Source organism: Rhincodon typus, chromosome 24, assembly GCF_021869965.1.
Source record: "Rhincodon typus isolate 14 chromosome 24, sRhiTyp1.1, whole genome shotgun sequence".
NCBI lineage: Eukaryota > Metazoa > Chordata > Chondrichthyes > Orectolobiformes > Rhincodontidae > Rhincodon > Rhincodon typus.
The window spans coordinates 23,179,730-23,200,594 of record NC_063355.1 but is presented as its reverse complement, the minus strand read 5'-3'; the positions used below and the strand labels follow the sequence as shown (position 1 = coordinate 23,200,594).

Here is a 20,865-nt window from a genome sequence, read left to right as displayed (position 1 = left end):
GCTGCTGGGTTGCAGCATCACCAGGCTGTAGTACTGCCAGGCTGCACTGCTGCTGGGCTGTAGCACTGCTGGTCAGTCAGATTGTGGAGGCTCTCAGTGGCAGGACTTCCTTCCACTAATGGACAGAACTCCCACTCTCACCCAGTTTTACTGTTGGCAGCGTGTTATGGCTGTAGGCTGTGCATTGACTCCCAGCCGACAATTGTTTCAAAATCCAGCCCTGGATCTCTAGTTTTTCCACATAATCTGCGACATTGACAGCAACCACCAATGTTATTGCTTGGAAATAAGCCTTATTAACAGACATGGCTTTTAGTCAGGCCAGAGGAAGCTTGAGGATAAGCTAAGGTGGAGGATGCAATATCTCATCCTCCTTCCAGGGAAGAGCCTTTTTTACGAGGGTAATCTGATGAAAGATCAATATAAAACAGGCTCAGGATACTTGACTGGTTAACCCTATGAAATGAGTTGTTGAGATTTGTAACCTTTTTATTAATGCAACTAAAATATCTCCATATGCTTAACTGATCGCATCTACTTACTCATGTTAAAATTCCTGTATTGGGTGAACAGCAAATGTTGCTGACACATGAATTGAATTAAAATGGCTTGGAATAATTGGAACAGGTGTGCAAATATGGCTCAGTTCCTACTTTGAAGTCCATATATTCTACTCTTATCAATATATTTCCTTTATAATGTTCTGTGCCCACTTTTAGAGTGGAACAGTGTACTGTACATACGTTTGTCACGATTTAATTAGGTTCTCCTGCTGTGCTTTATTTAGAAAAGGTTGTAATTACTGTATTACATGTTTATATAAGCTGTTTCTGTTATAAATGTGGAATTTATAATGGAAAAGTGCTGACAGAAAGCTTGTGTTGAAATAATATTTTTAACATATAATAAATATGTGTTGATTATAATTTTATATCTGGTTTCATTTGACTCTTACAAAGACAAAATAATAGGTTTCTCTACATAAGCATATTTGTCTTATGCTCAAACATTTGAAGGATTTCATTCTATTCAGTTGTTTACATATTTACCTTACATCAAAACTTATTCTAACGTGTTATTATTACATACTTAATTTGTTTCGAGAATGTGACCACTTGGTCATAAATTTAGCGAATTTACTTTCTAATGTCAATACTTTCTACTTTCTAAAGTGAATTATTAGTGCCACAGTATTAGTATTGGATCTCCAATTTGTGCAACTTAATTTTGCTTAACTATAATTTACATTAAAATTCAGTAATCAGAAATTAATCTCATTGATTGGACTTGAAATGGTTTTTAATTTTTTTTTATTTTGATCTCAGGTAATTCGTCACATGATCAGTTGTTTGGAGTTGGCTTATAAGTAGCTTGATAGTTTTTCATATAAGTTCCCCTGTTGTTTTTCTAGACATTTATACTTTTTAATCCTGAAGATAATACTGAATTGCTGAGCAACAGTAAAACTGAAGTTGTGTTCTATACTTGGGTGAGTTTTACTGCATATTAGCAGAATGTGACCCAGTCATTTATTTCAAGCACCTTTTTTAAATTTCAACATTACTGGACATAATTTTGTATTTAATTGTATTTGCATTGCATTTTAAATCTGAAATAGACTTTTATTGTTAAGCAAAAGTATTAAGGGATACATCTAAATGGAGTTAGGCTATAATCAGCCACAATCTCACCAAATGGCAGAACATTCTCAAGGGGCTGAACGATGTACCTCTCCTGTATACCTATGTTCCTATTAAATGTAATTTCTCAAAAGTTTTCTTAAAAATTAAATGCCAATTATGTTTTTGACTGCTGCTTATAAGAATATTAGTGGAGAACTGGGCAGTTAGGAATGTTGTTCAACAATCAAGACAGATCATTGAGTAACAGTTTCTCCTTATCTATTCTCCTCTCCTAACGATGAGTTATTACTATAATGTAACAAGCTGACATAGGTATGAGTGCAGAGGAATTTATATACTGGAACCTAAATATTAAGAAAAGTATGCATGAAAGAAAGCATCTTGTAGAGTCTGTCCTAATTATGTGCTGTTGTCTCATCGTGCTATAATGGAAGATCAAAATTGAACTTAACTCTCCATATGCAATGAAAATCAAATAGTGTACTAAAAAAAATCATTAGTTTCATTCAGTATTTTCTGCTGTGGAGCTAGAACAAAATGTTGTAAATGTCCTTAACAAATCTTAGGAGTTAATAAGCAGCGTCAATTACCTGGATTTATCTAGCTAGTGCCATGGACAAGAAATGCTTGAGTAATGGTCTTGAAGAGACTGGCAATATTTGCAGCCACATATCCCAACTGCTCTATACATTGGTTGCCTTCAAACTGCATAAGATCAATTTGAATGTATAAAATAAAAAGGAAGTAGCCCAGGGATGATCACCAAGTTAATCTACATACTTCAATAACTTGATAAATCCTTTATATGTGAAAGTCCCTTTTAAAAATAAATTAAGTTACAGTGATGTATGTTAATTATATATCATTACAAGTTAGTAAATTAAACAGCCAAGTTTTGAGTTTTAAACAGAACTATAAACTACAAGTCATCATCTGGCGCCTTTTTGTAAATGTCATCTCTTATTGTAACCCACTTTCTAATGTATGCCAAACAAAATTAAAAAAAGGAATCATGGATGTACGTGGGCAGGGACTGGATCAGGGGAGAAAAGACCGAGTCAAGACAGGAAGAGAGGAGTTCTGGGGGCGCAGGAGCAGGCTTAAACATTGGGTCTCGCTGGGAAGTCCTGCTTGTGGATTTTCAGGAGGAGGTAGAAACGAGCTGCGCGGGACCAGGGGACTATCAGCTTGGAGGCAGTGGGTGGAGTGGGGGGGGGAGAGGTGTGGGATTAAGCAATGAAACAAGGTCATTAACCGTAGTTTCTACCATGGCCTGATGTACCATGGTGAGGTCATGGTCCAGGGGAAGATAGGACGAGGTATCTGAGAGGGGGCACTCAGCCTCTGCAAGTTAGAGGTCAGTACGTCAGACTACAACAGCACCACCCTTATCGGCAGACTTAATAACAAAGTCAGGGTTGTGCACAGACTGCAGTCAGTTTGGAGGGAGATAAGTTGGATTTGAGAGGAGGGGGGGGGCGGAGAAATTGAGGCGACCAATGTCATGTCAACAGTTATCAATGAACAGTTCGAGTGCAGGTAAAAGGCCAGAGGGAGGGGTCCAGGTGGAGTGAGTGTTGGAGCCAGACAAAGGTGTCTGTGGGACGGGAAGAGGATCCTTGTCCAAAGAAAGTCGCCACTTCCCACACTTCACACAATCTAGTCTACTGTATTTGCTGCTGTACCATGGGGAAACGAAGAGTAGACGGGGTGACTACTTCGCAGAACACTTACATTCTGCCCGCAAAAAAGACCCTGAGCTACCTGTTGCCTGCCACTTTAGCACACCTCCCTGTTCCCTGGCCAACATCTCTGTCTCAGGCTTGCTGCAGTGTTCCAGCAAAGCTCAGCACTGTGTTGACAGGGCTCTCAACCGGGTTCAACCCATCTCCCGCACTTCCGCCCTCACCCCCTCTCTTCTCTCCTACAACAGCAATAGGGTTCCCCTTCTCCTTACCTACCGTCCCAGCAGCATCCACATCCAGAAGATCATCAGCCGCCACTTCCGCCACCTCCAGCAAGATGCCCACCACCAGACACATATTGCCCTACCCTCCCTTGTCCACAAGCCACACAGACCGTTTCCTCTGGGACACCCTGGTCCACTCTTCTTTCACTCCCAACATCCCCACAGCCCCAGTCCCCAGTATCCAAGGGCCCAAACATATCTTCCAGGTGAAGCAGCAGTTTACCTGCACTTCACACAGCCTAGTCTACTGCTATCGCTGTTCACAATGTGGTCTCCTCTACTTTGGGGAAACAAAGCGTAAACTGTGTGACTGATTCAGAGAACATTTCCATTCTGCTCGCAAAAAAGACCCTGAGCTTCCAGTTGCCTGCCACTTTAACACACCACCCTGTTCCTTGGCCAACATCCCTGTCTCAGGCTTGCTGCAATATTCCAGCTCTCAGTGTAAGCTGGAAGAACAACACCTCATTTTCTGCTTGGGGACCCTGCAGCCCTCCAGACTCAATATCGAGTTCAATAATTTTGGGGCCTGAACTCTCCCATGCCCTAGCCCCCTACCCAACACACCAGGCCTTGTTATCACATAGTCTGCCATTACATACTACCTATTGTTAGCCACTAACTGTCTCCATTAACTGCTATTCCCTCTCCCAGCCAGATTGTTATCCACTCCTTTGTCTGTCCAACTGCTCTTCTCTCTCTTTGGGCTCTATCCCCACCTATTGTTTACTCCTTACCCCCACTCTCCACCCTATCTTATGCATATAAACCAACATCTTCCTATCTACCTGAGGAAGGGTCACCGGATCCGAAAAGTTAACTCTGATTTCCCTTCACCGTTGCTTTCAGGCCTGCTAAACTTTTCCAGCAACTTCTGTTTTTGTTTCTGATTTACTGCATCCGCAGTACTTTTGGTTTTTATAATGTTGATAGAAGCCACTGCATTAATAAAGTCTGTTTTGCATTATAGAAAGACAATCAGTTGGAATTTGCATCACCAATTCTTACAGATGAAGTAAGTATTAATATTTAATTGTTCAATTTCTATATGATAACTATCTCAAGCTACATCTGTATTATAAGTGAAAGGCAAAATTAATTTGAGTTTCTAAAGACAAAAATTTCATATTTTCACAATCCGTGCAGTGTTTTGAAAATTGTTTACAATTTTTAAATGAACAAGTCTGAAATGAAACTAAAGATTAAGGATTTTCTTTTTCCTACAGATTAGCAGGAATGTGGAACAAAATCAAAACAATAACATTCAATCAATTGCCATGTAATAACTTTTTCCACAATTGAGCTATAAGCGTCTTAAAAACAGTACCTTGTGTGGTTCCTGATCCAGAAGTGTGACAAAAGTTCTGAGCTTTTCCAGCAGTGGGAAGGAAAATCGGTGAAGAGCTGCTGATGGACAGCCTCTAATAGAAACTTAGAAAGTAGGAGTTGGAGTTGGCCGCTGCTCTGCCATTCATTCTGATCTTGGCTGATAATTGAAGTCAGTAACTGTTCTCTTTTTCCCCCAAGATTGAGGATTATTTTCTGATCAATCTGCTCAGAAATGTTATTATACATCTCTGAAGCATGTGGGACTTTAACCTGGGTCTTCTGACTCAGATATAGGTACACTAGCACTGCACCAGGAAAGCCGTCTGCATACCACTAGGAGCTGAGAATAATGCTTTAGAACAGCATTCAGCTTAATGGCTTAATAAATCACATAGATCATATACTGCAAATAACTTTTCAACAGTGGTTCTGAATGTTTTTAACTAGCTACTCACTGACTATAAATTTTGCAAGAAGACTGGTATTTATCTATTTATGGTCAACTGGTTTACCGATTAAACTACACCACTATGATCTTTTCTTCGACAGACATTTAACAAGATTGTTGGACTCTACAGTCAATCAGTTTTTCATCTTACCCCTTCACAAGTACTCACTGCTACTTCTGCAGGGAATTTGGTTATCTGGGACACAGTGAACGCACCACAAATTCAACTTGATGCAGTAAAATCACACAAAAAAAAGGCTCTAAAACTGATGAATCTACAAAGTGATAGCATTACAGTGGTCACTGTGTCTGACAGGTAAGAGAAAGGCAGACTGTCACCAGTGAATTCTTTGCAGAACTCAGATGTGTATGTAACTTAATTGCAATCATTCAAAATTGATCTCCAGCATGAGAAAATGCATATTTTTTATTTGATTTCTGGTCCCTTAAAAAATCTGGTTTCTTATATAGTACATGTTTCAAAGATGCACATTTCAAAAATAAAATGTGTGCTTTGTTAATGCAGGGAAAAAGAAAATTCTCATTATTTGTTGGAAGAATTTATTTCCTGCTAGACTCCAAAAACCTTGTATAGGGGACAGGGGAGATTGTTGATCCAATTAAGAATTTTCAAACATTAATTCTTTATATAAGAATGCTCATACATCATTTTGCTTCACTAGTGGAATTATAAACACAGGAAAGGAATATGTTTATAAATTTTGCTCCAAATAGTGACGAGGAACTGGGATAGGATAGCCACCCACTCCTTCATGTCGTGCGTCTAACACTGGCGGTTGGCATAGTTCTGTTGCAGTGTCCCAGAGCATCCTGAGTCTGTGGTGACACTGTGCCTCGCTCATCTGGAGGAAACAGTTTTGAGGATGATAAACTGAAGCCCCCTGTACTTTCTGTGAATCCTGAGGGGATATTCAACTGAGACATCTTTATGTGGAGGCTGTTTGGTGCCTCCTGGAGATTACCGCTGGTTCGTAGCTTCTTGGTGCATCTGACACTCCTCCATGTTTCTGCACCTTTGCACCACAACAACAGTGACAAAACCCTTTCTGTGGCTGAATCCAATGCTCATGCTTCCAATGAACCTGTGTTCATAAGAAACAGAACAGGTCCTTAGTAATGTGAACAGTCAGCATTCGTATCGCTCGCAGATGATAGTTTAATAATCTTCACTATGCAGGGTGACCAGGAGGTTCATAGGATGTCTTTACATGGATGTTTGACTTATTGAATTTTATTTCAATGAATGCAGTAGAGTAGAATCCATAGAATTCCTACAGTGTGGAAGCAGGCCATTTGGCCCATCAAGTCCACACTAACACACTGAAGAGCATTCCGCCCAGACCCACCCCCTACCCTATCCCTGTAGCTCTGCATTCCCCTTGGCTAATCCACCTTACCACTCAGCCACTGTGCCACCCAGAATACAAGCCATATCATGAAAATAAAACAGGAGATTGTAACTGCTGTTTGATCATTGCTACCTTTCCTCCCGCCTCACTGGACCCAAGAAAGGGCAAGTTGTACACGAGAGCATAAGAACATAAGTGGAGGTGATGGCCTAGTAGTGTTATCGCTGGACTGTTAATCCAGAGACCCAGGTAATGTTCTGGGGACGTGGGTTCAAATCCTGCCAAAGCAGATGGTGGAATTTGAATTCAATAAAATATCTGGAATTAAGAATCTAATGGTGACCATGAATTCATTGTTGATTGTCAGGAAAAACCCATCTGGTTCACTAATGTCCTTTAGGGAAGGAAACTGCCATCCTTACCTGGTCTGGCCTACATGTGACTCCAGGCCCACAGCAATGTGGTTGACTCTTAATTGCCCTCTGAGCAATAAATGCTGCCTAGCCAGTGACGCCCTTACCCCGTTAATGAATAAAGGAAAAAAAAACTATACTCAGGTGAGAGGAAGTCAGTTCTGTGTCATTGTGCAGCCTATGAGATCTTAGAGTGTCTTTATGAATTGTAGCCCACAGATTCTACTTTTAAGGTCACCTGTGATCACTTCTGCTTCACAGAGCTAACAGTAATGTCACCTGTAGTCATATATGTCTTCCAATGCATTATCTCCTCCCTCATATTGTTCAGGTCCCCTTTCAGCTCAGACTGACTTCCCCAATTTTCCTGTCACATCAGTGAACCCTGATAACCCACATGATTTTCACTGAGTTGACCCCAGGACTGACTGTGGCCCACAACCCTGACCCTCAACTGGATGGACAGCCCTAACTGATAGTGACCAATCTCTAACAGATCTCTGTGCAGCTTCCTCACTGACTTAGTGTGACTGTCTGAATAGTTGCCCTGGATCTGCATCAGTGGCCATGGCCACTCCCTGATTGGAAGAGATACAGCTCCCTGAATCATAACTGCCCCAGGCGGCCAACTGACCATGCCCAATCCTCTAGACTGATAGCAGATGCTACCTTTCACTTACTGTGGTGGGACCCTCAGACTGAAGGCATTTCCCTTCTCTTAACTGAGTACTACGCCCCTTAGACTTTGAGACATGGCTATTTGGTTGAAGCACATTCTGTGTGTTTGCCACATAAGTTGCTGGCATGTGGTGCAGCTGTGAGATTGATGTAGCACAGCTGCTTGGCTTTGTGTCTGTGCTAAAAGGCAAGTCAAGACAAGATACTGTGAGCCTATAAACTTTGAGATTGCGGAGTGGAAAAGGCCAGGTGAGGAAGAGATGCTGTGAGCACAAGTAGATTTAAAGTTAGTGAGCATTAAGAGAGTAAGCAAGGAGCTCTGAGATGCACGCCCACCGAATCCGTGAGATGAATACCTGGCCTGGCAGCAACCTAGTGTTGGCATGCTCCAAAGTGTAGCATTGTTGTGCAGAACCATATTGTGAGTGCTTTGGACATATGCCAAGAAGGTGTGGAAAGGTTGATATGTGTCTAGAGCCAATGTCTATGAATGAGGGCTGTAGGTTACTGCCTGTGGAGAGTACCATGAGATTTTGGGGATTGCTGTCCCCAAGATGGAGGCCTGGAAGAGCAAGTGACAAACTGGAATCACTGGCTACATTTCCCCTAAGTTTTCTTTTATGACTGCAACTTCCACAACTGGACATCAATGCATCAATATGGCATTTGGAGTGCATGCTGTGTGCGTGGAACCTCAGAGCAGTTGCACAGCCATGTAGCTTAGAGGGGATGCTTGTTGCCAGGTCTGACTTTTATATTGGGAATTGTCACTGTCTAGTTTCTCACTGGCTCACTGCACAAACTGCATGTCAATGAGAGGAGATTAGGTAATAATCGCAAGCTAATGAATGCAAATAGTGCAGTCAACTCCTCACTGCTCGCTGGCACGACTTTCATCTCATTATTCAAAACCTGTTTGGAGAATCAGACCTTCCCTCTTTGGATGTCAAGAATCTCATTTCTCCTATCTCATCTTATTTTCCTGACTGATTTGTTAATTCCCACATCATTCAGAAGCTGTGAAGATTCTGCCTGATGTGTTTCTGTTGTGTTGAAAGAACACTCATCTCTATTTCTGTAGATTGATCATTTATTGTGAGCTCAGCTCTGATCTCAAGTGGTGGGAGTCCCTTGACATCTTGGCTCTGATAAGGAAGGAGTGTCATTGGAATTTTCAACCATTGTCTTTTTAGAAATGCTGCAGGTCATAGCAAGAGCTGAATAGTCACTTTAATAACTAGGAAGGTATCTGTTATTTTCATTTTAGAATGGGAAAGTAAAAGCAACTCAAACATCCTGAAACATGAAGTTTGCATCTAAATACCCATCTTATTATTTTTGTGATTGCAATGATGCTTAAATGAAGTCTTGTGGCTCATTGGTAGCATCTTTGTCTCTGAGCCAGAAACTCAGGATTCAAGTCATAGGACTTCATAACAACAGAAGGTTATTTATGATTTGACCTAAGAGACTAATTGTTAACCTGCAAAGACTGGAAAGACTATTAGTCAGCTAAACTGGTGCACCTCAAGCTGTAGGTTCTGGCTTCAGGCTAACAACTTGTTCTAGGTAAAGCAAGTTATTGTAAACAGATGTAAGCATGTGCTTTGTCTGTTTGTCGTTGTGGAAGTTGTTTTAATTTAATCATGTTGAAATATTATTTAAGTCAAATCTATCAGCAGAAGAATTAGATTGTTTATATTTGTATGACACTGACTGCATTTTTTAAATTGTTCATTACAGGTATATAGTGACTTGTGATGTCAAAGGTTGCATCAAGTTTTATGATGAACAGCTTTGCTTACTTAATTGGTATAGTAACTTCAACCTGGGACCCATCAGTTCAATTTCCTTCTCTAGCCGACCAGCTTCCAAAGCCGATGAGAAAACTTCCTTCCCATCAGAGTCTACCATCAATGCTGATCAATTTGTTGTCAGGTTAATGATGTTCATATTTCATCTACATGTTGCTAGTCATTATATATGCTCAAGCAGTATTACTTGAAATATTCTGATTGTGTTAAAAATGTAGCAAATTCTTAATTATATGCATCATCTATTTTTAGAAAAATCCAAAGTAAGTACTTTGTATAAACCATATTAATTTAATGTGAGGTTTCATAGATATTTGGGATGAACCTTTCACATTTTCCTACCTTTGGAGAGCTCTACGTTTTTCTCTTTTTCTTCAGTGACATCATCCCCACCTCCTCTTTTAAAGATGGTTTCAGTTTTTCAGAGGTAATCACTTTCTGGTATCTTATCTAAATGGCAATTCTTATTTTTCATCTCTGAGCTCAGACAGCGGCTCCTCTGCCACTGTTCCTGTCAGTGGCAGTTTTAAACAGGAACTGGTAAAGCATACTGGCAATAAACCATGTGTTACAAATGCACATAAATATCCTTTGAATCAACTTGTTCACAGATGTTACACACCTCTGGAGTAGGTGGGATTTGAACCCAGGTCTACCTGGCTCAGGAGGAATGATACTACCACTGTACCAGAAGAGCCCTAATAGCGACCAGACCTAAGTCTTCCTGTGCTTCCATGATCAAACCAGTGTGTGTGTTTTCAGATAGTGTGGCCATAAGCCCAAGATAGAGAATATGCCTAGATCATTCTATAACTTCAACCTAAATCAGTACGTTAGTCATGCAAATGTTCATATAATTAGTCCCTCTCCTCTTTATAGGTACGTCAGCAACACAACATGATGCTTCAGCCATTGCATAAACTTTGTAAGAAGTATTTTGATTAATTGCATAGATCAATCACCAAAGATGGGGAGCTGAGAGAGACAAATGAAAACAGAATATTTGTTTCCTTTTCATGGCCTTTTTCTAATACGTTGCAAATCAGAAAATAATTAGGCCACGGAACCCAATAGGTTATGCCAGTGTTTATGCTGCCTTTGTATCTCCTACCAGCATGCTTAAGCTAACATCATCTTTCATAGCTATCCAACTTCCTCTTAAATGTAGCAACACTATTTGCCTCAACTAACTCTTATCATTAGAATCACAGCATTTCTACATCACAGAAAGAAGCCATTTGATATGTCATCTCTGTAATGATTCTCTGCAAGAGCTTATTGAAGAGATTTCCACATTCTAATCACTCTCTGGGTAGAGAAGTTTCTCTTGAATTTCCTATTGGATTTATTAGGCTCATTTATTGTTTATCAATAGGTGGAGTTGTGGTATTACTTGAAAATAGCAATACCAGGCCAGATTTTAATCGACAAGCTCACAGCTACACAGAGCTGTTAATGGCACACTGGTTCTTCTGAGACTTTCTGTGACTCAGGAACTACACAGGGCTATCCAACTGCTCCAGTTCTTTTACCGAGCCTCAATTATACTATTAATTATGCATCTGCTGACTCCTAGAAACTCTTCCTGAGTTCTGGCTACATAGAGCAATTAGCTCTAAGTCACCTCAGTTTAACAATTTCTTTCTGCACAGTGTGTCTCTGTCTCTATCTATCTTCTAACTCCACTGACTGTGACTCTGGAACAATCTTCCAGTGACCTGGAACTGTTTTGAGTAACATACTAAAACCTTGCAACAAGCCTTGCCCTATTGGATAGCGCAGTTGGCTGGCAGGCTGGTTTGTGATGTAGAGTGATACCAACAGTATGAGTTCAATTCCTGCACTGGCTGAGGTTATCATGAAGGACTGTCCTTCTTAACCTCTCTCCTTACCTGAGGTGTGGTAATCCTCAGGTTAAACCACTACTGGCCATCTCTCTGCCTCATGAGAGAGCAGTTCTATGATCCAGGAGGACAATGGCAACTTTACTAAGGTCATGCACACATCATGTCAGTCTCCCTAACAAATTCTGATGTTTGTGGCAATAATTCAAACCAAAGATTTTACACATATTTGGTCTATTTTGCATTTGTTCCTTTGATACCTTTCAGAAATCATTTTTTAAGAAACAAAATAATTACTTCATTAAGGAAACAAAAGTGTATGGGCAGAGAAGAGGAAAGAGGAATTTGATTAGGAGACAGTAAGGACTGCAGATGCTGGAAGCCAGAGTCAATAAACGTGGAGGTGGACAAACACAGCTGGTCAGACAGCACCCAAGGAGCAGCAAAGTCAATGTTTCAGGCCAAATTCCTTCATCGGGGGCTAGGGAGAGGAAGGGGAGCCCAGAAATAAATAAAGGGAGAAGGATGGGGCTGAGGGTTGGATGGTGATAGGTGGATGCAGGTACTGGGTTATAGTGATTGGTCAGTGGAAAGGGTGGAGCGGATGGGCGAGAAGGAAGATGGACAGGTTAGGACAGGCCAGGGAGATAGGACATGGGAAAAGGCTTACACACAAAAGTAAACTTTTATAGCATCTTTGACAGAGGCACTGTCTTTCAGATGAAATATTAAACCAATGCCCAATCTACTCTCTTAGGTGGATATCAAAAATTCTTTGGCACACTTTCAAAAAACGCCTGCCATCCCAATCAAAAGCTATTCCTCAATGAAAGTCGCGAAATTAATGTTGATTGTGGCACTGCTGTTTGTGGGCACTTGCACTGTACAAATTGACTGCTGCCTTCATAATAGTAACTAGGTTTCAAAAGTGCCTAATTGGCTGTTAACTCCTTTGGAATGTTCTGAGTTGTGAAAAGCATCATATAAATGCGAGCCTTTTCTTCTGTAAATCACTAATACAAACTTGGTAAGTTGCAAGACATGTTCTCAATCTGTAATAGTTAATTATAAATTGATTATTTTTCTTAATTTTTATACAGACATAAATATCACCACTTTAATACAAATTAATAACAATCAAAAATATTTACAGTATGTACTGAGGATAGATGAAGAAATATTTTTAAAAGTATTATAAAAAAACTAATGAAAAACATAGTATGAAACTTACAAGGATAGGGAAAACTGCTTTCAAATGTAGTTATGTATTATTTAAATATCATAATATGATTCGATTTCATCAATTTAACACAAATAGTTGAATGATACATCTGAAAACAGGACTTTTACTGAAAATATTTCATAAAATTAAACCATGATATATGAATTTATTTTAAAAGTGAGCTGAAAGGAAGTTGCTCAGTTTTTGATGCCTAACCTCATTCTATCTACCTTCTTGTTGAAAATAAAAGATAGCTAATAAGCAAGGAAAAAGGACTTTGAATGTTGCAGCATTTTGGGAACAGATAAGTAGAAAGAGGAATGAGATCCTGCAGGATTTTGGGGAGCTAGGAAGGAGACTACTTCATGTGCCAGGTGAGTATAGGAATAGAATAGAAATGATTGTGTGGCTGAAGAGCTAGTGAAGAAAATATATATTCCTCCATCTTTAACCCAACAACTTAATTTGAAATGTTGTATTTGGCAACTCCACTGTCGCTGCTACTTTATCCTCGGGATGCAGGATTAGTCACATGAAATGTGTGATATGTATTGCTTCTGACTAGTATAAATAGTTCTAAACATGTCCTTATTAAAATTTACTGATGTTTCCAACTTATTTGTATTATTTTCAAGGTGTCCAACTAATGAGCATTTGAAAAGCAGAATTGAACTTATTGCAAAAGTAATACAATGTTTTCTTAATTTTATTTGCTTTTTGTGTGTTTATTTTTATGTAGAAACTTTGTTGTAGCAACAGTTGATGCAAAAGTGGCTCATGTGACTGGAGAAGGGTGCAAGCTTGAAATGTTATTGCAGGAGCATGGTGCAGCATTACATGCTATTGCATGTAATCCTGTTCAACCTTTCATCTGTATGGGAAGCTATTGTGGACTTCTAAAGGTCTGGGACTATGAGAAGAAGGAACCCATCTGCAGCAGGCTTTTTGGAACAGGGAATTATATTCAGTGTGTGACTTATAATGAAGCAGGTATTACATTAACAATTTTTAATATGTAAATATTATTGTATGCATATTGATACATGTGATGCTCTTGACGATGATTTGTGCATTCTCCATTTCAGAACTCACAGGCGTCAAGTGGTCTGAGCTTAGGTATCAGGTGCAAGGGTAAAGCTGCCTCCACTTTGGTCCATCAAAAGCCTCAGAACAGTCACTCTGAATGCAGCAGTGTGATATTTTTCTATTTTACACACCTGCTTGCCTCTTTCTGGGACTTCTAGTTAGTGATGACATGACTGCAATTTGGTGCTGAGTTTCATGTTCATTCAGAACTGACAAGGATTTTCAGATTGCCATCTTTTTAATGGGTTACCATTAGTATTAACATGATAGCAATTAGAAAACCTTGTGTTGAAATTCATCCATATTGGGAATGTGATAAGGGCTTGTAGTGAATTAACATCCTATTTTAAACTGCACCCCATTTGTTTTTATGTTTGCCTCAGAACTACATGAACATTTGTTGGAAAAAGTAAATTTGTTCTATATTTTCATTATTGACTTTCTCATTGGTGAAGTTCTGCCTTCTTACTCCTGTAGGTTCACTGTTGGGCGTTGGACTTACTGATGGATGTGTACACATCCTTGATGCACTTTCTCTGATTGATGAGTTGCCAGAACCATTCCAGTATGCCAGAGATGCTATTACTCAGATCACATTCTCGCATGATTCCAAATACTTAGCAACAGTAGTAAGTCTTTCAAATATTTGATTATTGTTTTAGACTAATCGATAGAAGATCTTGATACAAATGTACGTGTAGTTGCATTTTGCTTTCAGCAGAGAACAGTTCTGGCATTCGTGGTTTAGGAACTTGAAGGTATAGCTCTCCAGTCTTCCATTAGTAGTTTTAATTCGACACTTGCACCACGGCATCTTGGTACCTGAGAGCAGGGAACCAGTAAGCAAGCTGCTCAGCCAATTAAATTGCACAACCTTCACAAATGACAAAGAAGGAAGTAAAGGACAGAAAATATAAATTATATTGGTCATACTTATTAGGTAGAAGACATAAAAGAACAAAAGACAAAAACAAACAAAGATGTTAATTTTTAAAAACAAATCTGCAAGATTTTTTTCTAAGCACATTTCTCTTCAAACTTGTTAAAATAATTGTTCAGAGACAAAGAAGGTGTTCAAAAGAAATCATGACTTACTAGACCTCTAGAGTATTAGAAAGGTTGTCTGAGCAGAATGTTTAGAAATACATAATCAGAGTCAACATTGCTTCATGTAGGTGACATAAAGCCAGACAAATTTAATTGAACTCTGTGAGGATGTAACAAGCAGGATAGATAAAGGGGAAGGAACAGATGTAATATATTTGGATTTCCAAAAGGTGTTTGATAGGGTACCACTCACAAGGCTACTTAGTAAGAATAGAGTCCAGGATAGCATGGATACAGGTTTGTCTAATTAATAGAAGACAAAATGTTGGGATATGTCCAAAATGTTGGACATTTTCAACATGGCGACCTGTAACTAGTGGAGTGCCACAGGGATCAGTCCTGGACCACAATAATTTACAATGTACATTAATGACTTGGATGACGGAAGTGAACGTGATATTGGCAAATTCGCATTTGAACAAAAGTAGGTACACAGGCAAGTGTGGATGACACAAGATGCCTACAGAGGGACAGAGACAGATTAAGTGAGTGGGCAAAAAGTTAACAGATGGGATATAGTGTGGGGAAATGTGAGGTTAGGCAGTTTGGCAGGAAGATTAAGAGAGCTGAATATTATTTAAATGGAGACAGTGCAGAAAACTACAGAACAGAGGGATTTGGGAGTCCTTGTCCCTGAATTATAAAAAGCTAGCATTCAAGTTCAACAGGTAATCAGGAAGGCAAATGGAATGCTGGCCTTTATTTCGAAGAGAATGGAGTATAAAAATAGAGAGGTTTTGCTAAAACTATACAAGGAATTAGTCAAACCACAGCTGGAGTACTGTGAACAATTTTGGTTTGTTTATTGAAGATACCCTAGCACTGGACACAATCCAAAGACGGTTTACTCGGCAGATTGCAGGAATGGTGGGACTGTCTTATGAGGAGAGGTTGAGTAGATTGGGCCTATATTCATTGGAACATACAGGAATAAGAGATGACCTTATTGAAATATACAAGATATTTAGAGAAACTGTAGATGTGGAAAGGTTGTTTCCCCCAGTGGGAGAGTCTAGGACCAGAGGACGTAAGCTCAGAATAGGAAGGGGAGGGGTTGCACATTTATGACAGAGATGAGGAAGAATTTTTTTTCTCTCAAGTAGTTGTGAATGTGTGGAATTCTTTACCACATGAGGCTGTTGGGACGAGGTCATTAAGTATATTCAAGACTGGGATAGACAAAATACTTAATCAGTAAGGGAATCAAGGGTTATGGGCAAAAGGCAGAAAAGTGGAGTTGAGAATTATCAGGTCAACCATGACTTCATTAAATGGTGGAGCAGACTGGATGAGCTACTTCTGCTATATCTCATGGCCCTAACTTACCAGGTACGTGCTTGATTCGTGCATTTGAGTTTTTGAAGGGTTGAGGATCTTTATTGGGCAGAGGTGAATAGGGAGGGCAAAGTTAATTCTAGCAAGTAGCAGTATTAATGAGATGCAAATACTTGTATATAGGCTTCTTGCAATCAAATGGCAAGAAATTAATCTTACCATCAAAGGAGGAATTATTTAATTGTAACAGTTGAACTCGATGGTGAGAATCATAATTTTGGTTCTTGCCTGTATTCTCAACATCCCAGGGAAAGTTAACATCTGCTTTATGTCCCAACTGGAATCTATAAATTATAATTGCCATGCTTCAACTCGACACCACCCCCAGTTGGCACACTGCAACCTATCATTGTACTAGAGAAGCATACCATCTCACTAACAATGAAAATGCTTGAGAAGAGTTTGTTCCGAAAAAAATCTGTTTGTAGAGAAGGTAAAATGTTTTAGATGTTACAGTGACTAGGTGATTGCTCAACTGCCTGTGAAGTCCTGGTTTTATTTTGTCAATATCATATATGTAATGCAACATTGAGATGATGAACGATATTACATTTTTACAATTTTAAAATGTATGTTTTTTATTTTCATCACTGTACAATTATTTGTGCTATATAAATTCCATTGCCTAATAATAAATATAGGTTACAGTGTCCAATGAGCAGTTGATTCCAGCTAAATAATAAATCTTGCCTTGTATAGTGGCTCTTGTAATGATCCTTTTTGTTGCAGGATAGTAAAAGCACAGTAACAGTGTTCCTGGTAAAGGATAAATCTTGGCAATATTTGGGAAGGCAAAATGCACACTTTAAACCGATTCGAAGTCTCATATTTGGGACATATTTGGATAGCAATCAACCAAGGTTATTGTCTCTTGGAGAGGACAGAGTTCTGGTAAGTAACTGTTTAATTTTAGCTTGGACAGGCTCCATTAATGCATTAAAAATCCATTCCTTTGATGTAATTCATAATTCAGAATAATCTAAACCTTAAATGTTCATTCAAATCCCAAATATGAGTTAGCTGAAAAATAATCACCTGTTATTGATTAGCAAATGGTAAAGCAAACAAGCAATATTGTAATTGTACTGCTAGGTTCCGTGATCTCTAAGAATAGTATCTGTTTGATGAAATTAGCTTTTCGCTGTTTATGCAAAATGTGAAAAGAAACAGAAGGAGGAATGGTAATAGCTGTACTTCCTTGCAATCTTCTTATTTTTTAAAAAAATGTATCTCTGGCAACCACCTGGAAACCGATATCTATTTCAAGCCCACCGACTCCCACAGCTACCTAGAATACACCTCCTCCCACCCACCTTCCTGCAAAAATGCCATCCCCTATTCCCAATTCCTTCGCCTCCGCCACATCTGCTCCCTGGATGAGGCATTCCACTCCCGAACATCTCAGATGTCCTCGTTTTTCAAGGACCGCAACATCCCCCCGTCAGTGATCGAGAACACCCTCGACCGTGTCTCCCGCATTTCCCGCAACTCATCCCTCACACCCCCTCCCCGCAATAACAACCAAAACAGAATCTCCCTCGTCCTCACGTACCACCCCACCAACCTCCGGATCCAACGCATCATCCTCCAACACTTCCGCCATCTGCAATCTGACCCCACCACCAAAGACATTTTTCCCTCCCCACCCTTATCTGCTTTCCGGAGGGACCACTCTCTCCAGGACTCCCTTGTCCGCTCCACACTCCCCTCCAGCCCTACCACACCCGGCACTTTTCCCTGCAACCGCAGGAAGTGCTACACCTGCCCCTACATCCTCCCCTCTCACCCCCATCCCAGGCCCCAAGAAGACTTTCCACATCAAGCAGATGTTCACCTGCACATCTGCTAATGTGGTATGCTGTTCCCGTTGTGGCTTCCTCTACATCAAACCAAGCGGAGGCTTGGGGACCGCTTTATGGAACACCTACGCTCGATTCGCACTAAACAACTGCACCTCCCAGTTGCGAACCATTTTAACTCCCCCTCCCATTCCTCAGACGACATGTCCATCCTGGGCCTCCTGCAGTGCCACAACGATGCCACCTGAAGGTTGCAGGAACAGCACCTCATATTCCGCTTGGGAACCCTGCAGCCCAATGGTATCAATGTGGACTTCACAAGCTTCAAAATTTCCCCTCCCCCTACCGTATCCCAAAACCAGCCCAGCTTGTCCCCGCCTCCCTAACCTGTCCTTCCTCCTACCTATCCCCTCCTCCCACCTCAAGCCGCACCCCCATCTCCTACCTACTAGCCTCATCCCGCCCCCTTGACCTGTCCGTCCTCCCTGGACTGACCTATCCCCACCTTAACTCCCCACCTACACTCACCTTTACTGGCTCCAACCCCGCCTCTTTGACCTGTCTGTCTCCTCTCCACCTATCTTCTCCTCTATCCATCTTCTTTCAGCCTCCCCCTCTCTCCCTATTTATTTCAGAACCCCTTTCCCCACCCCCATTTCTGAAGAAGAGTCTAAGCCCAAAACGTCGGCTTTCCTGCTCCTCTGATGCTGCATGGCCTGCTGTGTTCATCCAGCTCTACACCTTGTTATCTCTGGTAATATTAATGTATCTTTCAAATTCAAGAAGAGGTCTATTTTCATTGTTGGTTCATTTTGTGCTGACTGGCTACCTCAGGCTCTTGTAACTTAGTTTGGGACTTTTGTAGATCATCTCAGCCAGATTGCTTTCCTGATATCACACAATGGTCAAGCAACCACTGGCCCAAAACTGGACATTCTAAATTGACCCACACATAGAGAAATCAGGCCTGATAGAAAATTGGCCAAACTAAATTAAACAGCAGCCAGCATCTATCGGCAACAGAGAATAGTGGAAACCAAGACCAAAGAAGTTACAAAGGTTTAAGAGGAACCAGTTACGACTAGCCTGAGGGTTGTGTATTGTGGAAGTATCATTCAGACATTCTGACACCTTCACTGCCTGTATATGTGTACTTTACAACTTCCGGTATGGTAAAAGTGAAGGGTATTGGTGTGACCTTATTAGATGATTTGAACCCATCTCATGACGCCATTGGCCAAAGGTCAAGAACATTCCGAAAGCTCAGGGGCAAAGGTGGATATGAACACACACCTGGATGCCACCCCTGTCAGTGAGGACTCAGTGTAGATTTGATCTGGCCCAGCAGCGGAGCTCCAACCATCGAGAGAGAGGGAGAGAGATAGAGAGACAAATAGAGAGAAAAGATCCACCTTGACCCGTGAGACCCACCATCATAGAAGAGAGCCAGCCCTATATTGGAGAAGAAGGAGATTCCAACAACCCAGATTAAACATGTCGATTTTTGCGGGTAATATCCTTGTTAGGTGGATAGAGCTAGATAGGAGGTAAATATGGAATTTGGGAAATGCTCACATAGTGTTTAATAGAGAAAACTTTGTTCATAAAATTGAGTTGAACCACAAACCAAATTTTGTGTTCCTTTGTCTGCATCATTGACAAGAGTGCTTGGGTAAAGTGTTTTTAACACATAAACTGGTCAAAGTGTCCAAAGCACAGACAACAACATCATTCATAATAAAAGGATCCAACATATATTGGAACTCTGTAGCTCTTACTTAAAGTGCTTCGTTATTTTCTTCTGATGCTAATAGTTTTGCATAATTTATTGATTATTCTTCACTATACGGTTCAGTTTTTCCATGATTGTTTGCTAGATTCTTGTAATTGTGCTTTACCTATTTAATTTTCTTTGCTTTATGTTCATGTTCCAATGAACCTTACAAAATATTTTCTCATTTAAAAAAAAGTAAAAGGCGGTAGTTATCATATAAATTAAATTTAATAAAATCCCTTTTCTTCATTCCTCAGGTGGAGTACAATCTAGCTTATAGTACTGAGGATGATCTGCAGATATTAAGTAGTGAAAGAATAGAACAGAGTGCTATCCCTATGTGCATGACCTGGTACCCACCAATCAGTAAAGAGAGCTTCATTATCACTGCCAATAACCAGTATAAGCTGAAGCTTTACAATGCCACTACCAAAATGTGCAGGTATGTGAAATCCATTTATTCAGAAAAGGCATACATTTTCCTTCAAAACACTAATCTTTTTAATGTGTCTAATAAAAGAATAACTACATCATTGTGTTCAGGTTTCTTTTGAAAAATATTTTGAACATTACTGAGTTATTCTAGACCCTTACAGCTATTTTTCAATGCATTTCCAGCTGTCCTATTCTGAGTTGCTTTGTTAATCACAAACTATAACATTGTAAAGCAAATTGCAGCTTATAAAATTTTGTTAAACACCAACATATAACAATTAAATAAGCATGCAAATTCAGTATCGTACACATCTACTACAAGATTTTATTATTCTGTAAATTAACTTGTTTGACAGAATTGAATTCTAGCTATTCCAATGTAAAATGTTGTAAGAGAAATATGGTTCCCTGCTGCCTCCAGGGAAACTTAAACCACATATAATTGCTTCGGAGAAGTGCAAGTCAGCATTGCTGTGAACCGGACTGACAGGAATGTGCAGCACATCAGCATTGCTGTGAAGCAGGCTGGGAGTGGTGTGCAGCACGTCAGTGTTGCTGTGAAGCAGGCTGGGAGTAGTGTGCAGCGAGTCAATATTGCT

General features: G+C 40.1%; 1 protein-coding gene across 1 annotated transcript in view; it reads left to right on the top strand.

Moving 5' to 3' along the window:
• Positions 1-20,865, top strand: part of cfap251 (cilia and flagella associated protein 251) — a 48,859-nt gene that overhangs the window by 22,859 nt on the left and 5,135 nt on the right. The window contains exons 8-15 of the mRNA XM_048611584.1: positions 1,412-1,489; positions 4,583-4,627; positions 5,491-5,705; positions 9,594-9,788; positions 13,470-13,720; positions 14,294-14,445; positions 16,988-17,149; positions 20,089-20,273. Of these exons, the coding sequence (XP_048467541.1) occupies positions 1,412-1,489; positions 4,583-4,627; positions 5,491-5,705; positions 9,594-9,788; positions 13,470-13,720; positions 14,294-14,445; positions 16,988-17,149; positions 20,089-20,273 (1,283 nt within the window). The remainder of the gene's footprint in view (positions 1-1,411; positions 1,490-4,582; positions 4,628-5,490; positions 5,706-9,593; positions 9,789-13,469; positions 13,721-14,293; positions 14,446-16,987; positions 17,150-20,088; positions 20,274-20,865) is intronic.